Below are 19,120 nucleotides of genomic sequence, written 5' to 3' on the forward strand. Positions count from 1 at the left end.
CTGTTGAAGCAGGTATGGATGGCTATTTCTGAATTCTTCTGAAGATTAGGGGGGAAAAAATATATCATTATTCAATTGGACAGCAAAACATCTACCAGCTAGAAGTAGAGCTTGAGAACCATAGTCTTCATCATTTCTCAGCTTTAGCAACCACTTTCTCACCCCAGACACCCATCCCGGGTCCCCTTCTCCCACCCCTCTCACCTCCTCACGTCCTTCCTCCCCAAGTTATCAATTGTGTTAAGTGGCCTAAAATTCTTTTTTTTTTTTTTTTTAAATTTTATTTATTTATTTATGGCTGTGTTGGGTCTTCGTTTCTGTGCAAGGGCTTTCTCCAGTTGCGGCGAGCGGGGGCCACTCTTCATCGCGGTGCGCGGGCCTCTCACTATCGCGGCCTCTCTTGTTGCGGAGCACAGGCTCCAGACGCGCAGGCTCAGTAATTGTGGCTCACGGGCCCAGTTGCTCCGCGGCATGTGGGATCTTCCCAGACCAGGGCTCGAACCCGTGTCCCCTGCATTGGCAGGCAGATTCTCAACCACTGCGCCACCAGGGAAGCCCTAAAATTCTTTTTAAAGAAGCGAAAACTGAATTGACAATCAAGGGATAATGAAGAGGTTAAAGGATAAAGATTTAAGACCATTATCTGCAAGATTTGGAGGGGGGGAGTAAATTAGGAGTTTAAGATTAACATATACACACTACTATATATAAAACAGATAAATAACGAGGACCTACTGTATAGCACAGGGAACTATATTCAATGTGCTGTAACAACCTATAATGGAAAAGAGTCTGAAAAAAGGATACACACACACACACGCACACGTGTGTGTGAGTGTATATATATATATATTTATATCTAAATAAAACTGAATCACTTTGCTGTACACCTGAAACTAACCCAACATTGTAAATTAACTATACCTCAATAAAAAAAAAGGTTATTGAAAAAAAAATCTGCAAGACTGAAAACCCTATCAAAACTACGAATGTAGCTTTAAAGGATAAATGAAAGAATACACTGATATTATCTGAGTGAGTGAGCACACAGAAGAAGTCTGCGTTTTATTACCCGCTCACTATTCTTCAGAGAAACAATGAAGCTGTGGCTGAGGGTTTCCAGGTGAGCCAGTGACTTCTCCAGGTGATTCAAGGCATCTGCATAGGTCATCTTAGAATCACTAGCCTCCTGAATGTCTTCTTCTGAATTTCTTTTCCTTGGCTTCTCAATAAAATGTTTGACTGTCTTAATAGCCTTTCCAGTCATTTCTTTACGTGCTTCCACAGATAGCTTTAACAAACAAACAAACAAAAAGAACAGGAATTGAACAAAAGTGAGACAAATCACCCTACATCATTACACATGGCATATTTAAAAGATATTAATGTGGTAGAGAGAACAAAAGTAAAATTTTAATACGTACAACTTTAGTGAATAGGACTTTTGCTATACTGGTTTTTCTTCCATGAAGAAAACAAAAATAGGGAGGTATCACTTGCACTACTAAATGAGCAAATACAGTTTTTTAAGTGCTAATACCCCAAAGCAGGTGGTGTCATGATGAAACTAAAAGTCAAATAGATTACTGGTTACAGTGAAAAAATGAGGAGTCAATTCTACAACCAGTTCTGATCATTTATTATAAGGAAATAATTCAAAAGAAGAAAACAGTATAGGAATGAAGATTTTAACTGGAAGAAGAACATAAAAATAAAACTTCAAAAGCAATCTAATTGTCTGATAATATGAGATATGTAACTAGCTTATGATAAATTACTAGATAGAATATTATGCAGCCATTAAAATTAGAATTATAAAAACAGTATAGCCGTTTGGAAAATGGTTATCATAAAATGTTCAATTTTAGGAATCAGAAATCATAAAACTATTTATACCATGCTTACATTAAAATCTGAACTATACCTGTGCATGTGGCTGAATACACACACACACACACACACACACACACACACTATTGGTGACCACTATGTTAAAGTGTTGGGATCATGAGCAATTCTGTTCTTCTCAACTTTCTAAATTTTCTATAATAATGTTGTATTCGCTCATTTACTCACCAACTGTTTACTGAATTCTGATATGTGACAGCCACTCTGATAGGTATGCAAGGGTTATATTTTTCTAATATTTAATATGTTAAGTTCACTTGGCCTCAAGAATGCAAAATTAAGTTTAAACTTAACCCATTTCGATGGAGGCACCACATACCTCTGAGCCATTCTGGGTTCTTTTTAGGCCCTGCTGATTTGTGCTGCTCTGGACCCTGGAATTCAGTCTCTTGTCAACTACTCAAGCACACTTGTACTAGAGCCTTAAAAGGACTTTGTGTTGATTTAAAAACAACAACAACAACAACAATAACAGATAAAGAGTCCTAGGACAAAATGTTATCTTTCCTATTACTTCTTAAAATCTGTCATGGTCCGTCTCTGGGTATTCTGAAAAGTAGGCGCAGGCGTCAATACACGGCACCAGTGACCACACCAATCAACAAACCTCCCCCACCCTCCATTTCCCATCAGCTCCCTCCAAGTCATTCCACGCAAGATTAATGCTTTATAAGAGATGGCATTTTCTTAATCCCATATACATATTGGTAAAAGGATCTTTAGGAAAGTACTGCTTTCACTGAATTGTAACTAAGTATTTGCTTTGCAAACGTGGCTTCCAAACAAGTTCTGTGGTCCCCACTCCTTACCTGATGGCTGCCTCCCAGCACCCATGACATGAAACAAAATCAGAAGCTACCACTGACTGGCAAGTATTAGTTCCATTACTATCTCTTCCCCTAAATAAACTGTGAATTCCTTTCTGTGACTGAGAAATACAAGATACTAGAACTTGTGTTTAGTTCAACAGACCTCCCTACGCCCCCATTATGTGGATGGAAAGACCGAGCCCCACAGAGGCTGGGTGGTACGTTTGGGTTCATTATGAGAGTGAGGAGAGTAAAAGTCGCAGTTCAGATCCCGTGGTTACCAAGTCAGGGCTCCCCTTCACTGCGCGTCACACAGATGCCACTCGGTCACGTCTGCCTGGTCACAGGCTCTCACAGAGCATGAATAAAATCAAGGCTTCAAAGCCCTACTAGGCCCTATACGATTTGCCCTTCACCTCACCCCACCTCTCTAAGCCTGTATCCCGCCTCCCTCCCACTCTCAGCCCACTCCTAAGACACTCACCTCCCTGCAGGCCCGCAGAGCCTTTGCACTTGTTGGTCCCTCTGCCTGAAATGTTCTTCTCCCAGGTATCCTCAGGGCTCATTCCTGTGCTTCCCTCAGGACTCGGCACAAACATCGCCTTATCCGAGGCTTCCCTGACTACTGAGTAAGAGCTGCCACATCCTCCGTCCTCACTTGGCGTCTTTCTCCTTACCCTGCGTTACTTTTTCTTCACAACTGGCATGCTGTGTTTCTATTTGCTTACGGTCTGACTGTCACTGCTGTCTTCCCAGAACTCAGAATGGTGGCTCATACATAACAAATTTGTTGAATGTATAAAGGAATGAACGGATGAATGACAACATTTCAAAAAGACAGAATAGCAAAAGCAGAGTTGCAGAAGCAGGAAAGCTTATGACATGTGTATAACCACTAGTGAGCACTTTAGACAGAGCAGGGGTGGAAAGGGCCAGATAGAAAAATGGTAGGCTTTGCAGGGCACATACAGTCTCTGTTACACATTCTCTTGGTTGGTTGGTTGTCTGGCTAGTTCTCACAGTCCTTTAAGAAGATATAAAAACCAGTCTTAAGGTATCTGAGAAAAAACTGTCATCCCTTCTCAAGCCTGCCTTTGTCTGTCCTTCCAGAGTCAGCTCAGGGTTCACTCCTTTGAGATGCCGTCCCTAACATCATCTCCTGCTACGTGTTCCTTTTAAAGCTTACCTGTATCAAAGAAAGCATTACACTGTTAAAATCGGCTGGTTACTTGTACATTTCCCTGACTAAACAATGTGATCCTTCAGGGTAGACACTGTGCTTTTTAAATCTCTGTATCCCTAGCACCTAATATAATGTCTAGCACATTGTAGACAAACAGAAAATAGCTACTAAATTACTAAACAACTCTGCTCAACATACAGGGGAGAAGTGGCATGGACATATATACACTATCAAATGTAAAATAGGTAGCTAGTGGGAAGCAGCCACATAGCACAGGGAGATCAGCTCGGGGCTCTGTGACCCCCTAGAGGGGTGGGATAGGGAGGGTGGGAGGGAGGGAGACGCAAGAGGGAGGAGATATGGGGATATATGTATACTTATAGCTGAGTCACTTTGTTAGAAAGCAGAAACTAACACAACATGGTAAAGCAATTATACTCCAATAAAGATGTTTAAAAAAAAAAAAAAGTGCAATGAAATAACATGTTCTCAACATGTCCCTAGAAACCTGTGGTCCAGAATGCACCAAAAGGCTCCAATTTACCAGGGACCGCAGTGTCCTGTCCCGGTAAGATGGCCCTACGGGACTAAAATTGCAACATTTTAGAGAACTTGACGCGAGAACCTCAGGGCCAGATGTGCGCTCTCGGGACAACGCCAGTTGGCAGTGACCGGAAGACACGCAGGAAGGGCACAAGGACATGAAACGGCGATGCCTCTGAGTTTATTCACTGACGTCCACCCAGTGAAGGCGCTCTACATCCGCCTCGGGCTGGGCGCTGGCGACACAGGCAAAGTCAGATCAGCTCCCGGCCCCTAGGGATGTTAAACTCTGGTTGGAAAGACAGAGAGATAAAAGGCATTATACGGAAGCAGGATCCTTACTTATCCAGGTGCGGGAGGGTAAACGCGACCTGCCGCAGAGAGCCTCCGAGGGGCGCTGCGTCCCGGCTGGAAGTGAGCGAGGGGACGGAAGGCAGGTTTGCTGAGGGAGGCCACCTCTAAGGAGAGTCATCAGGAGCGAGCAGGCACGAAGACAGGAGAAGAAGAACTTCAAGAGGTCCCCAGGTTACAGGGGGCAAGTGGGGACGCTGCGGGTAAATCGGCATGGCCGGGACGCAGCCTGCAAGTAAAGGCCCGCCAGAGCCTGAGGCAGGGAGAAGCGGTGGCCCAACACGAAGGGCCTGTGTGCCGGGCGACAGGACTGCTCTCTGTCACCCTCATGCCTGGGAAGCCACGAAAGGAAGGAGCTTATGCAGACGAGTGACACGATCAGTGCTGTCGTTGTCAGGCATGGCTTGATTCAAAATTCACCAAGACAACTTTCCTGGCGTGCAGGTACTTTAAGGCAGATAAATCTCGCAAAGCAGATACTATTCTTTCTTTTAAAAATGAATATAGTGTGACTTTGGAGATAGGGCTGATATTTAGGAAATGGCAAGTGACTTAAGGAAAGCCAGATGCTACCTACAGAGTCAGCTGGACAAATCAGGGTTTACCTACTGTTCACACTGCTAATAGCAGCTATGTAAAATAACGGGAAAATCAAGAGCAAAATTATTTTACATTTTTTCTAACATCACAGTTAATTTGAGAGATTGAAAAAATTTTCTTGGACTAACAAAGGACAGATGGATAGCTTTCTTTTGGGGTTCTACTTAAAACCTCACCCTACTTTTCTTTCATCTCTCCCTCCTCCTCTTCAAGCACAAACACTCCAACACTTACCATGTGCTAGGCCTGGTCTGGGCACAGGGGATACAAAGGGAAATTAAAACACAATCTCTACCTTTGAAGAACATACCTCCTAATGGAAAAACCAAACACAAAAGTAAGCATTTATAAAATGTGACAGAAGTATAAACTAACTACGTGGATGCAAGAAAAAGCATCTGTCTTAGGAAGGCAAGGAAGGAAGTCTTTAAAGAGGAGGTGGCACCTAAACCAGGACTTGAAGGATGAGCAAGGATTCTGTGGAAGAAGCGGGTGAGGTGAATTTCAGCAGAGAGTGCAGCATGGGGACTTTAAAAAGGGAATGTTCTATGACTGTGACTCTCAACCTTCTATGGTACTCCAAAACACCTGAGGGATAGAACATACTCCCACCAAAAGCAGTGGCTCACCACCTCGAGAAGTCTCATGGGGGTGGAACAGTGGAGGCGGGGCATCAGCTATCAGTATATTTGGGAAAAGAGGAAGCATCCCTTCTGAAAAAGATCAAAAGATGCCGGGAATCTGATCCCCTCATAGCACGCCCTCAGTCCCACTGCCAAGAAAAGTTAGACACTCTTCTTCCTTCAATCTCACTCCCATGGAAAATCACAGTTCTAGGGGTAAGGAAGAGCCCTTGGTGTAAGTGGAAAGTCTGTGTGTGTTCAGGCAAGAGACTGTCCTGCAGAGAAAGGACACAAAGGAGGGCTAGGGTCACCACAGGCGCCACGTTGGGAAACTTACATTTTCCTTCAGGCCAGTGGTCTTCAAACTGGGGTGTGTGTGCCCCAGTCACAAAGCCTTTTTGAAGGGTACACAGGTGCAGATAATTTTAAGGGAATCAGTTCCTAAACTTTTACCTTCTCTAAATACTCTTTCCTAAGACTGGCCTTGAGAACGTGCTGGAGGTCAGAGTGTCAGGCCTATTCTCTTTTACCGCAGGCCTTCCTCTGCTTACACAAGAAAGACATGCCCTGCATCCTTCTTGAATCAGACTCTGATACACTGTCCTGGAGTCTGAAAAGCTCCAGAACACCAAATGATGGGACAATTCAAGTCCTGGTGTGTGACAGGACTCCCACATCTGGATAACACATTTCTTTTTGCACGTCAGAAGGTTTTCAATTCTTTGCTTTCAAAAAAATTTATGAAAGATCTAATTGAGTTGTCAGTTGAGAAATCATTACAAATGATTTTTAACAATAGATTGCTATGTGATTTTTTGGCTGATAACCTTGAGGGCATTCAAAGAATCGAGTGGCACTGCTATGACAAAGCTCCTTGCCCATCCACTGTGAACAAAGTTTCAAACTATTCATACCTATAAAAATGTAAAATGGAAAGAACCGATGTTGAATGCAATATCAATCTAGCAATAGTAAGAGTCAGCCATGGGCACATAAACTAATTAGAAACAACGTTTAAAGCCCTACCCATCTCATTAAGAGGTACATTTTAAATACAATTTTTTCGTAATTAATGCTTATTTATCAAAAGTTAACATATCTATGTTGTTCTAATATATACTGCAATAACTGAAACAATAACCCAATATGGAGTCATTTTTAAAAAATAATCTTAGAGCCCTGTTGAAACCTCACAACTCACATTGGGACTTTAACTTACGGGCCGGGACTTGAACCCAGCTAAAACCCAGATCGGGACTTGAACCCCCATGTTTGTATCCCTCAAAATTCATGCATTGAAATCCTAACCCCAGAGGTGATGGTATGCATGGTGGGGACTGTGGGAGGTGCGTAAGTCACGAGGGTGGAGCCCTTATTAATGAAATTAGTGCCTTGTACAAGAGGCTCCAGAAAGATCCCTATCCCCTTCTGCCATGCGAGGACACAGTGAGAAGGTGCCTACAAAAAGGGCTCTCACCAGAACTCGACCACGCTGGTACCTTTATCTTGGACTTCCAGCCTCCAGAAGTGAAAGCAATAAATTTCTGTTGTTTATAAGCTACCCAGCCTGTGGCATTTTGTTATAGAGCTAGAACAGACCAAGCCATCAAGTGTGTGAGAGGACAACCGGGTTATTTTAAATCCTCTGAGGTCCATGAGTAAGAAGTGAAGTCCACTGCTTTGGAGCACTGCTTCCCTGAAGTGCGAGTTTTAGACCACCTATATTGAATTCAACTGAGCGCTACTTTAAAAAAGCAGATTCCTGAGCCCTCCTTATACTCACTGACTCTCTGTGAGGCTGGGGGAGGCACTGGCGTTGGTGGAAAGAAACCTGCGTTTCGCACAGGTTCCTCCTGGTTAATTCCAGGTGGCTGGTGGTGAATGCGGGCTGTGGCTGGAGATAGCTCCCAGGACCGGAGGCTGAGGGGCAGTTAGGTTAGAAGGTCACTGCGAGTGTCTAGACAGGCTGGGGGAAGGATGAAAGGAGAAGGCAGTTTTTACATGGACGTGCCTAGAGATGATCATACTAAGGGAAGTCAGTCAGACATAGAAAGACAGATATCATATGATATCGCTTGTATGTGGAGTCTAAAAAGATGATACAGATGAACTTACTTACAAAACAGAAACAGACTCACAGACTTTGAAAACAAACTTATGGTTACCACAGGGGAAAGGTGGGGGGGAGGGATAAATTAGGAGGTTGGGACTGACATATACACACTACTCTGTATAAAATAGATAATCAACAAGGACCTACTGTACAGCACAGGGAACTCTACTCAGTACTCCGTAATAACCTGTATGGGAAAAGAATCTGAAAAAGAATGGATACACGTACATGTATAACTGAATTACATTGCTGTACACCTGAAGCTAACACAACATTGTAAATCACCTATACCCTAATATAAAAAAAAAAATTAAATTAAAAAAAAAAAAAAGAAGAAGGAAGTTTGGGATTTAAATGATAAACAAAGAAGAACCAAAAAACACACGTTGTCCTGTGCTGGCTGCCCAAGTTACACACGTGCAGCCGGACGCCTGTCAGTTGACCGAGCAGCTCCCAAACAATTCTGCCCAAGACCCATAGTAAGAAACACATTGTATATCAAAACTCAGTATCACAATATATATGCATTGAAATGTATGCATATATTAAAAGCCAACCAAAGTTTCGTGAAACAATATAACCCCGACTGTGGTGAGGTACAATCTGGTATCTGATATTAATCTACCGTCTAGTGTTCTTTCCAGTTTGTTTGGTTTTAATGCTGATCACAACACTCTAATTACAGGATCCACTAATGGGCTGTAACTCATAGTTTGTAAAGCACCTGCAAATCTGCTCCAGTGATGACGGGATGACTTGCAGGGGTCAGCAAAGTTCAAGGCTACCAACAAGGTATCAAATTATCTAAGTTAGATTTAACTGACTTCAATAAAAAAGAAATCCCTTTATGTTTTACTGACAACATAATGTTAATCTCTCTCTCTGCTGACGCTGAATGTTATATGTATGCTTTATTTCTATGTCTACTTTCCTTCCTAGATTATGAGATCCATCAGAGCAGGACCCATATCTTATTCATTTTTATACTCTCAGTGCTTAGTCTAACATTTACAGTACTGTTTTAAAATTGTAAATATAGAATATTATGAAATAGTACCTTAAACGTTATCCAACAGGAAATGAAATTGACAAGTTTAAAAAGTTTTGCTTTAATATAGTTAACGAGATATTCAAGCACAAAAGTAAGAATGCAGGTTTTGTCACACTGAATTATATACTTAACAACAAAATCAACCTTACAATTTTGCTCCTCTGCTTTACCTATCAATTGCTTATATAATAAAAATGAATGATGCCAGACAGAGGCCACTTTATCTTTACCTTTTGCCTTGCCTTGTACAATAATTACAGTAATATTATTATTCTTCAGCAAAGTGTAAATGGTCCTATCTTTTTCACTATTCACTTTCAGCAGTCACATCAGGTAATACATCCCCAAGTTTTTCAACAGCTTGAAGGTCACCTTTATCTTAACGGAGAGGGCCTTGAAGAATGTTAGAAATGAGATGGAATGTTCCTGCAATCAGTAATGAAGGCTACTATCCACTGTGGCTAGGAAAGCATTCATTCACATTTTCCGTTTAAAAACCTTTTCCTATCATATGTATGCATGGGATACACAACACAAATTGTTATTATTAAGAGCATTTTAAGTAGATCTACTGAATTTATAGCAAAGCCAAGTGTAAATATGAAAATTCAGATCTTATTCCAACACTCACGACTATTTAGTATCATTAAAAATCAACCTGAACTACTGCTAGATGTTTGAAATCGGGCTGAAAGGAATTCAAATGTCGTTTTACCTTCTAGGAAAGAGTAAAACAGAAAGAGGGATGAAGAAAAACAGAAGGGGAACTGACCAGTACTGAGTACCTACTGACACCAAGATCTTTATACTTGCTATTTTATTTAATCCTCACAAGAGTTATCCAAGGTACGTGTTCCAGATATTGTGCTGGTCTCCCTTACGCCCACTCAATACCTTGTCTAATAGAAGCTGACCATGCAGTGGGTGTAGGACTGACTCAGGGCTGCTCAGGGTTAGTCCTGATGGAGTTAGACCATTCATAGTGATCGCATGCCTCTCTCCACAGTGGTTAGTTCAGGTACAATGGGTTGAAGGTAATCAGTACCTGACATACCAAGAGCCCCAGGAATCGGTTCAGGGGTAATCGAACCAGTAAAAAGCTCTGACTTCCCGTTTGGTGCCTTCACGAAGTTCTTTCACCCTATCTGGTGGATGTAGACTAGGAAGCAATGTAGCCCGTTTCCGCAAATCAGTGCACTGACGCAAAGAGCCTGGAGCGTGGCGCTAATACCATAGACAGCAGAGAAAAGAGATGGAAAGAAATTGGCTCCCTGATGACCACCCACTGCTGAATCAGCCAACCCTGAAGTCAGGCCCACCTCTGGGCCTTTGAGTTACATGAGCCAGTAAATTTTCTGCTCAGTTAAACTAATTTAATTGGATTTTCATTTGTGTCTAAAAACATTCTAAAATTAATCTATATTTATATAGTAGTAATTATTGTTCCCCATTATATAGAGGAGAAAACTCAGAAGGTAAGAGTAATTTCTCCAAGGTCAAGCCTGATGGGAACTCAGGAAGGTCTAACTACAAACCTGTCTCTTTATTCATCACCCTGCTACCATTCAAAGAACTTCACAATGTGTCTAAGATCTATCAAGATTTAATTCAATATGTTGAGAGGCCACAATATTAATGTAGGGAATTTCCCAGATTTTCCTGGGTCGATGTTAATTTAAAATTGTTTTACTCTGTTCTCCTCATGGAAATTTTATCATTTGATAAGTGGCATCAATCCCTCATAGTCTTCTACACATATGGGTGGCATGAAAAATCCCTCATCAGATGATGTACGCGGGACAAAAAACTGGTTACACTATGCTTAAGGAACTTTGCTAGGTGACTCAGTGACCGAAAGGTTAAATAGTATCCTCAAAGGATGTATATAGAAATTCATTATTAAAACAGAGATATAGCACACATGCCTGCACTACAGTAATGATCACAAATCGAGTGAGTTTGGTATCAATGCCTCTTTGCTCCATCATCATCTCTCCCACAAAATACTGCAATGGCCTTCACACTGGAGCTTCCCCGTTTCCAAGCTGGTATGTCTTCTGTTCTTTCCTCCCGTCATCACCAAGGTGATCTTTCTAAAGTAAGACTCTGACAATGTCACTACCCAGCTTAAAATTTATGTCTAATTGATCCATCCTCAGGATAGTCTAAAACCTTTAGTCAGGTATATAAGAGTTTTCATTCATTACCAGGCCCTTCCTTATCTCTCTAGCCTCATCAAGACACTTCTATTTATATCACATGTCTTGTAGTCAACTGAAGGTACTAGATTATTCCATGCCTTTACTAAAACTGCCAAATCTATCTGGAATGCTCCTCCTCTACTAATCTTTCCCTCTGTGGTACTCATGACAAACATCCTCATTTGTTAAGACTCGGCTCTAATACCTCTTCTACTACGGGGCCTTTCCTGGCTGGTCTCATCACCTCAACTATTGACCATTTCTACCTTAATGATACCACATTACAAGCCATCTATCACATCGATTATGAATCTTTCACTAATTTATTTGTTTACCATCTCCATCTATGAAGCGTTCCCCCTGACTGTCAGGCAGGCAAAAACAACCAGCATCCTGAGATGGCTGCAATTAGACAGGGATCTTCCTTTGGGTACCAAGACTTAAAAAGCGTTTGGCACCAGCTGAGAGGAGAGGGCATGGGTTTTCATTATAAATCCCTTTGCCGCACAGGCTAGAGAAAGTATTCATAAGATGGCAATTGGAAAATAAATCTGCTTATAAGTTTAAAATGTACTTAAATGAGAGGAGGGCTCCTAGGATGAACAAAGAACGGAGGAGTAGAGGGAGCCCACATCACTGAAGATATATGGTTAAACAACAAACAACTCGACTATGAAGGCAGCCAGAGGGAGAAGAGCATTTCAGTAGGGAGGTGATTTTCAGACTCCTTGTCCCTCTCTGCTTTTTTTTTTAATGTTAAAATACGCTTTGGTATTTGCTGCACATTATTCTGAGATTGTTGATTTATTCCTCTGTCTTCCCCAAGACGTCCACCACCTGTGAATTTAGAGCCCACAAGCTTCCCAGGAAGGAGCTGTGTATTCCTTCTTGCGCATTATTCACGGAGAGACCCGCAAGGGCGGCAGAAACACACGGCAGTTCAGCGCCCACCGGACTCCTCCTCAGAGCAGAGGCTTTATCACTTACGATTGGACTGAGAACACGGTCCTTTGGCCAACTTTCAATTTCTCTCACGAAATTGTTACCTCAGTCAATTTGAAATAATCTTCCAAGCACAAACAGAGAATGAGTTTTCAGCTTGCCGGTCAAGCCAATAATCACGATCACCCCAGATGGGCTTTTGCAGCCAAATTCCTCAGGCGAGGGAGGCAGCGGAAAGCAAGATCTGGGGGGCAGGCCTGTATATGAATCCTGACTTGGTTACTTGCAGCTCATAAGACACTGGAGCGGTTATTTAACTTCCTTGAGCCTTAACTTTCTGGTCTGTTAAAACGGTGGCAAAAGTACTTCACAGAGCTGCAGGACAATTCACAGTAATATTACAATAAATATCGTCTTCCTCTTCTTACAGTATCTTGTTGGAAGGCTGGATGTGGAGAGTGAGATGGCTAATCGACACCCGTATTTAGGTGCAGCCTAGATGACTGTGACAGACTTTCAGAAGGAAACATTAGTTCCCCTTACTGTTACAGGGTGATGCTGACAGACATCTAAGGGCTAATTCTTAGGCTTCTTCTACAGGTCACACGCATGACCTGTAGAATGCATGCCATACCCACAATCCCTCTTTGAGGAAGCGGTCAGAAGGGGCCTGTTAAAAATAGGTTATCTGCTTGGCAACAAACCTCTCCCGAGTCTGACCACAGCTGATAGGTCCAGGGGCTAGCCCTGCAGCTGAAGGCAGCCGCAGGGAGGCTGGACAATGACCTTGGGGGTGGCCGTCAGACAGGGCTGCTCTACAGTGGATCATGATACGCAACCAGAAAGGTTCCTCTCGTGGGAAATTCTAATGTGAGCACGTGTGTGTGTGCGTGAGTGTGTGCGTGTGCGTGGGTGAGCAGGTTCACGCCTTCGTGTCATCACCCGTCAGCTGTCTGGGGAGCCCTGCTCACTGAGATGGTTTCCTTTCACTCATAGTCTCAGTGTTGCCACCTTGTTACTCTTACTATAATGACCCAGTAGCTGCAGTAACCAGAGTGTACGGGTTCCTTATGGCCCGAAAGAACCAAACCGTCCATAGTTGTGAAGCACGGAGCACACAGGTCCGTCTGCCCTAGAAAGACGTCAGCCTCTGAGCTCGCACCCACTGCTAACCCCAGGCACGATGCACAGTTCCAGTCTGTGCCATGCATGCGTTTACAGGTAAGATCTACGGGGTACTGGGAAGCTGAAGCTGATCCCCAGGTCATGTCAGCTTATCCTTTCAAATGCTTTACATATGGAGCCATTTGCAGGTTGCTGCCCTCCCAGAACCACCTCAGTTCTGTCTTTCTAATGACGGTCCCCGAGCTGCCCTGCTAGCCTCTATATATGTAACGCTATCAGTTTAAGTCAGATTATTTAAAGCATAGTGAATGAGCGAAGTCTAAAATGATTCTGTAAAATAGAGCTACAGCTTTTGTATAAACCGCATGCTTAGGACAAGGTTTCAGAATATGACAGAATGAGGTTCAAATCCTGGCTCCACCACTTATAGATATGCTAGCCGTCTAGGGTAAGTCCCTAAACTGCCCTGAGCCTAAGCTTTCCACAAAAAAGGGTGGCATCGCCCACCCCACATGGTTGTTACACAGAGTTTACGAGATGACGCCTGTACAGCACCTGGCACATACTAACACTCAGATGCTACTTCCCTTCCTCTCCTTAACCCCCTTCTCCAACCCGTGCTGCCGTTCCCAGCAGTCACCGGCTTGCTCACTTTCCACATTACACGCAAACTCCACTGATAGTCTCTGGGAATAATGCATGGTCCATCCGGGTCAAACAAACTTTCCAACTTATCAAAGGTAAGACAGACGTTTTATGAACATGCAAAATACTTAATTATGTCCTGGATTTTACTTATGTCTGCTGCCCTTCTTCTCTTTTCAACTCCTAAAACAGAATAGTGTCATGCAATCAACATCGAATTTGCAATCAGGAGACCTGGATGTGAAAAGGGGATTGGACACTGACTGTTTATTAAACTTTGGACAATCGTCCTTTAGGAATCTCATTTTCAGGCTAGAGATGATAATACTTGCTTCATAACCACCCCCATGGGATATCTGCCAATGTCAAATGTCCTAATGTGTGAGGAAATTATCACACTCAAATTCAGTGTCTACTTTCATGCTTCCTTGTATTCCTTGCTCTGTTTATATGAATGTCTGCCTTGTATTCCTAGACTGTAAGCCCACTGGAAGCAGAGACCATATCTCAAATGTCCTTTGGGCTCTCACCGCAGGACTAGCCTAGCGCTCAATAAAAGCAAAAGCAGTAGCAACAACAGTATTAACAATAGTAGCAAATATTTATTGTAACCTTTACTATGAGTCAAGCATGGTTCAAATTACTATGCTGTTATTAAATCATTTAGGTAAGGAATCCTAATATGTGTACCTCATAATAAAGAAACTGATGAATTGAAAAGGAAAAATTTTCATCTATATTTTATGATATATAAGTCTGATTAAGGATTAAAAACAGGCACCTGGCAAAAGGATGACTTGATGGGATAAAGTACAGGAAAAGCCCAGGCACTGGAGGGGAGGTAGGTTTGTCCAACGCATGAAGATTCAAAGAACAGCAGACTTGTTAACGCTGAGAGTTCATAAGTAGAGCTACGTTGAAAACTGGATGAGGAGCTCATTATGATGCCCTTAAGGGCCCAGCAATCTTACCACAATTCCCTGTCTCTTTTCCCATTCTCCTAAATGATTGCTCTGTCCCTTCTCCTCTCTCAAATCTCCAACACTCCCTCCTTTACACTTACACTCAGCTCATTTCTTTGCCTCCTCGATGACTGAGAAAATAGAAGCAGCCAGAAAAGAATGTCTACCATCTCCCTCCCCCGTATCTATCCATCTCCCTGCAGCTGTGCCCATCAGCAGCTCTGCCTCCCTCCCGCCGTCACGGGAAAGTGACAGGGATCCTGCCAAAGGCCAACTGTTCCGCCTGGGCTCTAGGTCCCATCCACTGCCACCACTTAGCTCAGAAATTCTCCCCTTGTCTTCCTATGTTTTTTCCATTAATGAATAAAAATATTGTTATATTTTTTAAATCTTAAAACTCTTCTTGTCAGTCTTTGTTGGTTCCTCATCATCCTTGACCCTTAATACTGGAGAGCCCTGGGCCTTCATCCTCTATTCTCCTCTCTTCTACCTAACTCACTCCCTTGGGAGTCTCATCCAGCCACCTGGTTTTGACTCTTTTCTACACTGACAATCCCCAAATGTATTTCTGCAGCCCAGGCTTTTCTGCTGAACTTCAGAGTCATATATACAACTGCCTGTCAACAGCTGGACTTGGGTGTTTAAAAGCCATATCACTCTTTAAAAAAAAAACAAAAAACAAAAAACCTCTTTATTTTGAAATAGTTATGAGACATTGCTAAATAGTACAGAGAGGTCCCATGTACCCATCACCCATCTTCTTCCAATGGTGTACTCTAACAGAAAGTCACGTCAATTTTAAAAGTCAAGCCAACAGCAAAAACTCCTGATCTGACCCCAAAAGCTGCTCCTTCCCAATCTTAGTAAATGGCAAATCCACCTTTCCAGTTATTCAGACCAACAATCTTGACACCATCCTGAATTATTAACATTTTCCCACATTCCACATCAAATCCATCAGCAAATCCCTTTGGCTCTATCTTCCGAATAAATCCAGAATTTGACCACTTCTCACCACTGTCACTGCTACCACCCTCATCTTTGACTGAGAAAACTGCAGCTGCCTCCTAAGCTCTGTCTCCTTACTTCTACCATTACCTCCTATAATACTTTCAATACAGCAGCAGAGTGACCCTGTGTCAATGCCAGGTCCGATCACAATTCTCCAATGGGTCTCATTCATAGGAGACCCTGTCCAAGCTGCCCGGGTCCTAGCATCCCCTCCCACTGCTCTGTCTCCCATTCCACTGCAGTCACCTGGCCTCCTCGCCGTTCCTCAAACAAGCCCCACATGCTCCCTATCAGGCCTTTCCACTTCCTAGTCCATCTTCCCTTCAATAAGCAACAGCTTGCTGCTGCCTTACTTCCTTAAGCTCTTTGCTCAAATATTACTTTCTCAGTGAGGTCTTCTTCAACCATCTTATTTTAAATTGCAGCAGTCCTGCTGTCTTGCACTTCTGAATCCTTCCAGGTTTATTTTTCTCTTGAACTTACTACCATTTCACATGTCTGAACTTAATCATTTTGTTTACTGACCCATTTCCACCTCTCCCTGGTGCAGGTTCCCTAAGGTCAGAGATGTTTGTCTGTGCTGTTTAGTGCTATATACCCAGCACTGAGAACACCTGTGGATACATAGTAGGCGCTGATGTTGATTTTCCATTCTTGTATAACAAATTATCCAAATTCAGAAGCTTAAGACATTGATTATCTCTCAGTTCCTATGAATCATGAATCTGGTGTGGCTTGGCGAGGTGTCTCTGGATTAAAATCTCTCACGAGGTTATAATCGAACCACTGGCCAGGATTTCATCTGGTTGTTTCATCCGGTGGTTTCAGCTGGTGGTTTCATCTGATGACTTGGTTGGGTGGCAGGAAGAGATGCACGGCAATGTTTACTCACATGGTTATTAGCGTCCTTGGTCTCCTGCCACGTGGGGCTCTTCACAACAGGGCACCTGGATTCCCCAAGAGTGAATGATCCAAGAAGAAGAGAGAGCATCCAAGAAAGAAGCCACGGTCTTTTTATAACTTAATTCTGTAAATGGTGTCCCATCACTTTTACTGTATGTATTCTGCTGGTTAAAAGTAAATTAACAAGTCCAGCCCACACTCAAGGGGAGGGGATTACACAAGGGATTAAATACTGGAAGGTAGGGATCATTAAGGGCCATCTTAGGGGCTGTCCTTCCCAGCACTCAATAAATATTTGGTCAATGAATGAACATATTAGCCAATGATCCACACTTGGAGAGATCCTGTTCCCAACTTCTCTGGGAACATATGGATTTTTACTTTTAATAAATGGAAAAAGGGCAAGTAGGACAAATAAAGACCATGTAAAACCTTTAACAGGAGAGCCTTTCTTTTCCTTAGAGTCTTGTAACAGAAGATCATTTTTCATAGGACTGTCTATATTTTGTTTATGAGTAAATTCTGTTACATCATATCACATTTCAAAACCTGTATTCTCTTATCCTTCAAGTGTTCTACCTGCTCCCTTTATTGTGTGCCTTGGACAATCACACTGGAAAAACAATTTCTTTTTATTTCTTTTATTTTTTTTTAGTATGAACTCAATACATATTTATTGAATATCTGAATAACAGTATGATTTTCAACTCACTTGGAAAATGCCTTTTTTTTAAACATCTTACAGCCACTCTGGAGAACAGTATGGAGGTTCCTTAAAAAACTAAAAAATAGAACTACCATACGACCCAGCAATCCCACTACTGGGCATACACCCTGAGAAAACCATAATTCAAAAAGAGTCATGTACCACAACGTTCATTGCGGCTCTGTTTACAACAGCCAGGACATGGAAGCAACCTAAGTGTCCATCGACAGATGAATGGATAAAGAAGATGTGGCACATATACACAATGGAATGTTACTCAGCCATAAAAAGAAACGAAATTGAGTTATCTGTAGTGAGGTGGATGGACCTAGACTCTGTCATACAGAGTGAAGTAAGTCAGAAAGAGAAAAACAAACACCGTATGCTAACACATATATATGGAATCTAAAAAAAAAACAATTCCTTTTTAGATTGGCTCTTCTTTGCCTATTTCCTAAGCTCCTGGCTTTTTGCATTTTTGTCAAGATAGGATATGCTTATCAAACTAAACTCTCACCTTGGAAAATAAAAGAAAATGGTTCTTTAAAAGCAAAGGCACTCAAGAACAGGAATGGAAGGATAATGCTTACAACTATAATAATACACACAGGCTAGCTGAAGGTCAGATGAGAGTAGTATATATTGCACATTTAAAAACCTTGAAATAATCACTATTAGGTAGCATTATTAACAAATATATGCCTGGAACATAGAGGGCATTCAATAAATATTTATTGATTATCTCTTCCTTTGTACACACAGCATTTATTAATATCCTTAATGGTACTTCTTACATTAAATTATAGTTCATTTGATACGCATGCATACATTTTTCCCATCAACTGTGAGCCTCTCAAGGGCAAGGAGGTTGGCAGTCTTTTATTTGTTTAGAGCACATAGGACAATGGCACTGAAAATGTGCTCACATAAACAGTTCCTGAATGAATTTGGAATGAATAAAACTCACTCAGTTCAGAATCAAAGGAGTCAAATGATGACTACACCAAAACCAGAGATAAATGAGCAAAATACTTATTATGAGATTAGGAAAAAAAATTATGAGTTAACATTTAGTCATCTTGTAAAACTGAGTAAATGTAATGCTTTGTAGTCAAGTTTAGTATGATTATAAAATAGCAACCATAAACACCACAAAATTTAGGGGAAAAAAAGGATAACATGAGTATGCCCCCACTTAAATACAGTTGACTGATCTTGGACAAAGGAGCAAAGGCAATACAATGGAGCAAAGACAGTCTTTTCAACAAATGGTGCTAGAACAACTGGACATCCACATGCCAAAAAATCAATCTTAAACACAGACTTACATCCTTCACAAAAATTAACTCAAAATGGACCATGTACTTAAACGTAAAACACAAAACTAAAAATTCCTAAAGGATTACATAGGAGAAAATCTAGATGACCTTGAGTGGGGCTATAT

The 19,120-nt window shown here is 41.9% G+C and overlaps 1 protein-coding gene across 2 annotated transcripts in view; it reads right to left on the reverse strand.

Moving 5' to 3' along the window:
• Window positions 1-19,120, reverse strand: part of NBAS (NBAS subunit of NRZ tethering complex) — a 340,101-nt gene that overhangs the window by 65,504 nt on the left and 255,477 nt on the right. For both annotated transcript variants that reach the window (XM_068564082.1, XM_068564081.1), the window contains one exon: window positions 1,073-1,291. In XM_068564082.1, coding sequence (XP_068420183.1) covers window positions 1,073-1,291 — 219 coding nt within the window. The remainder of the gene's footprint in view (window positions 1-1,072; window positions 1,292-19,120) is intronic.

The sequence above is a fragment of the Eschrichtius robustus genome, chromosome 15 (genome assembly GCF_028021215.1).
Source record: "Eschrichtius robustus isolate mEscRob2 chromosome 15, mEscRob2.pri, whole genome shotgun sequence".
NCBI classification, from domain to species: Eukaryota; Metazoa; Chordata; class Mammalia; order Artiodactyla; family Eschrichtiidae; genus Eschrichtius; species Eschrichtius robustus.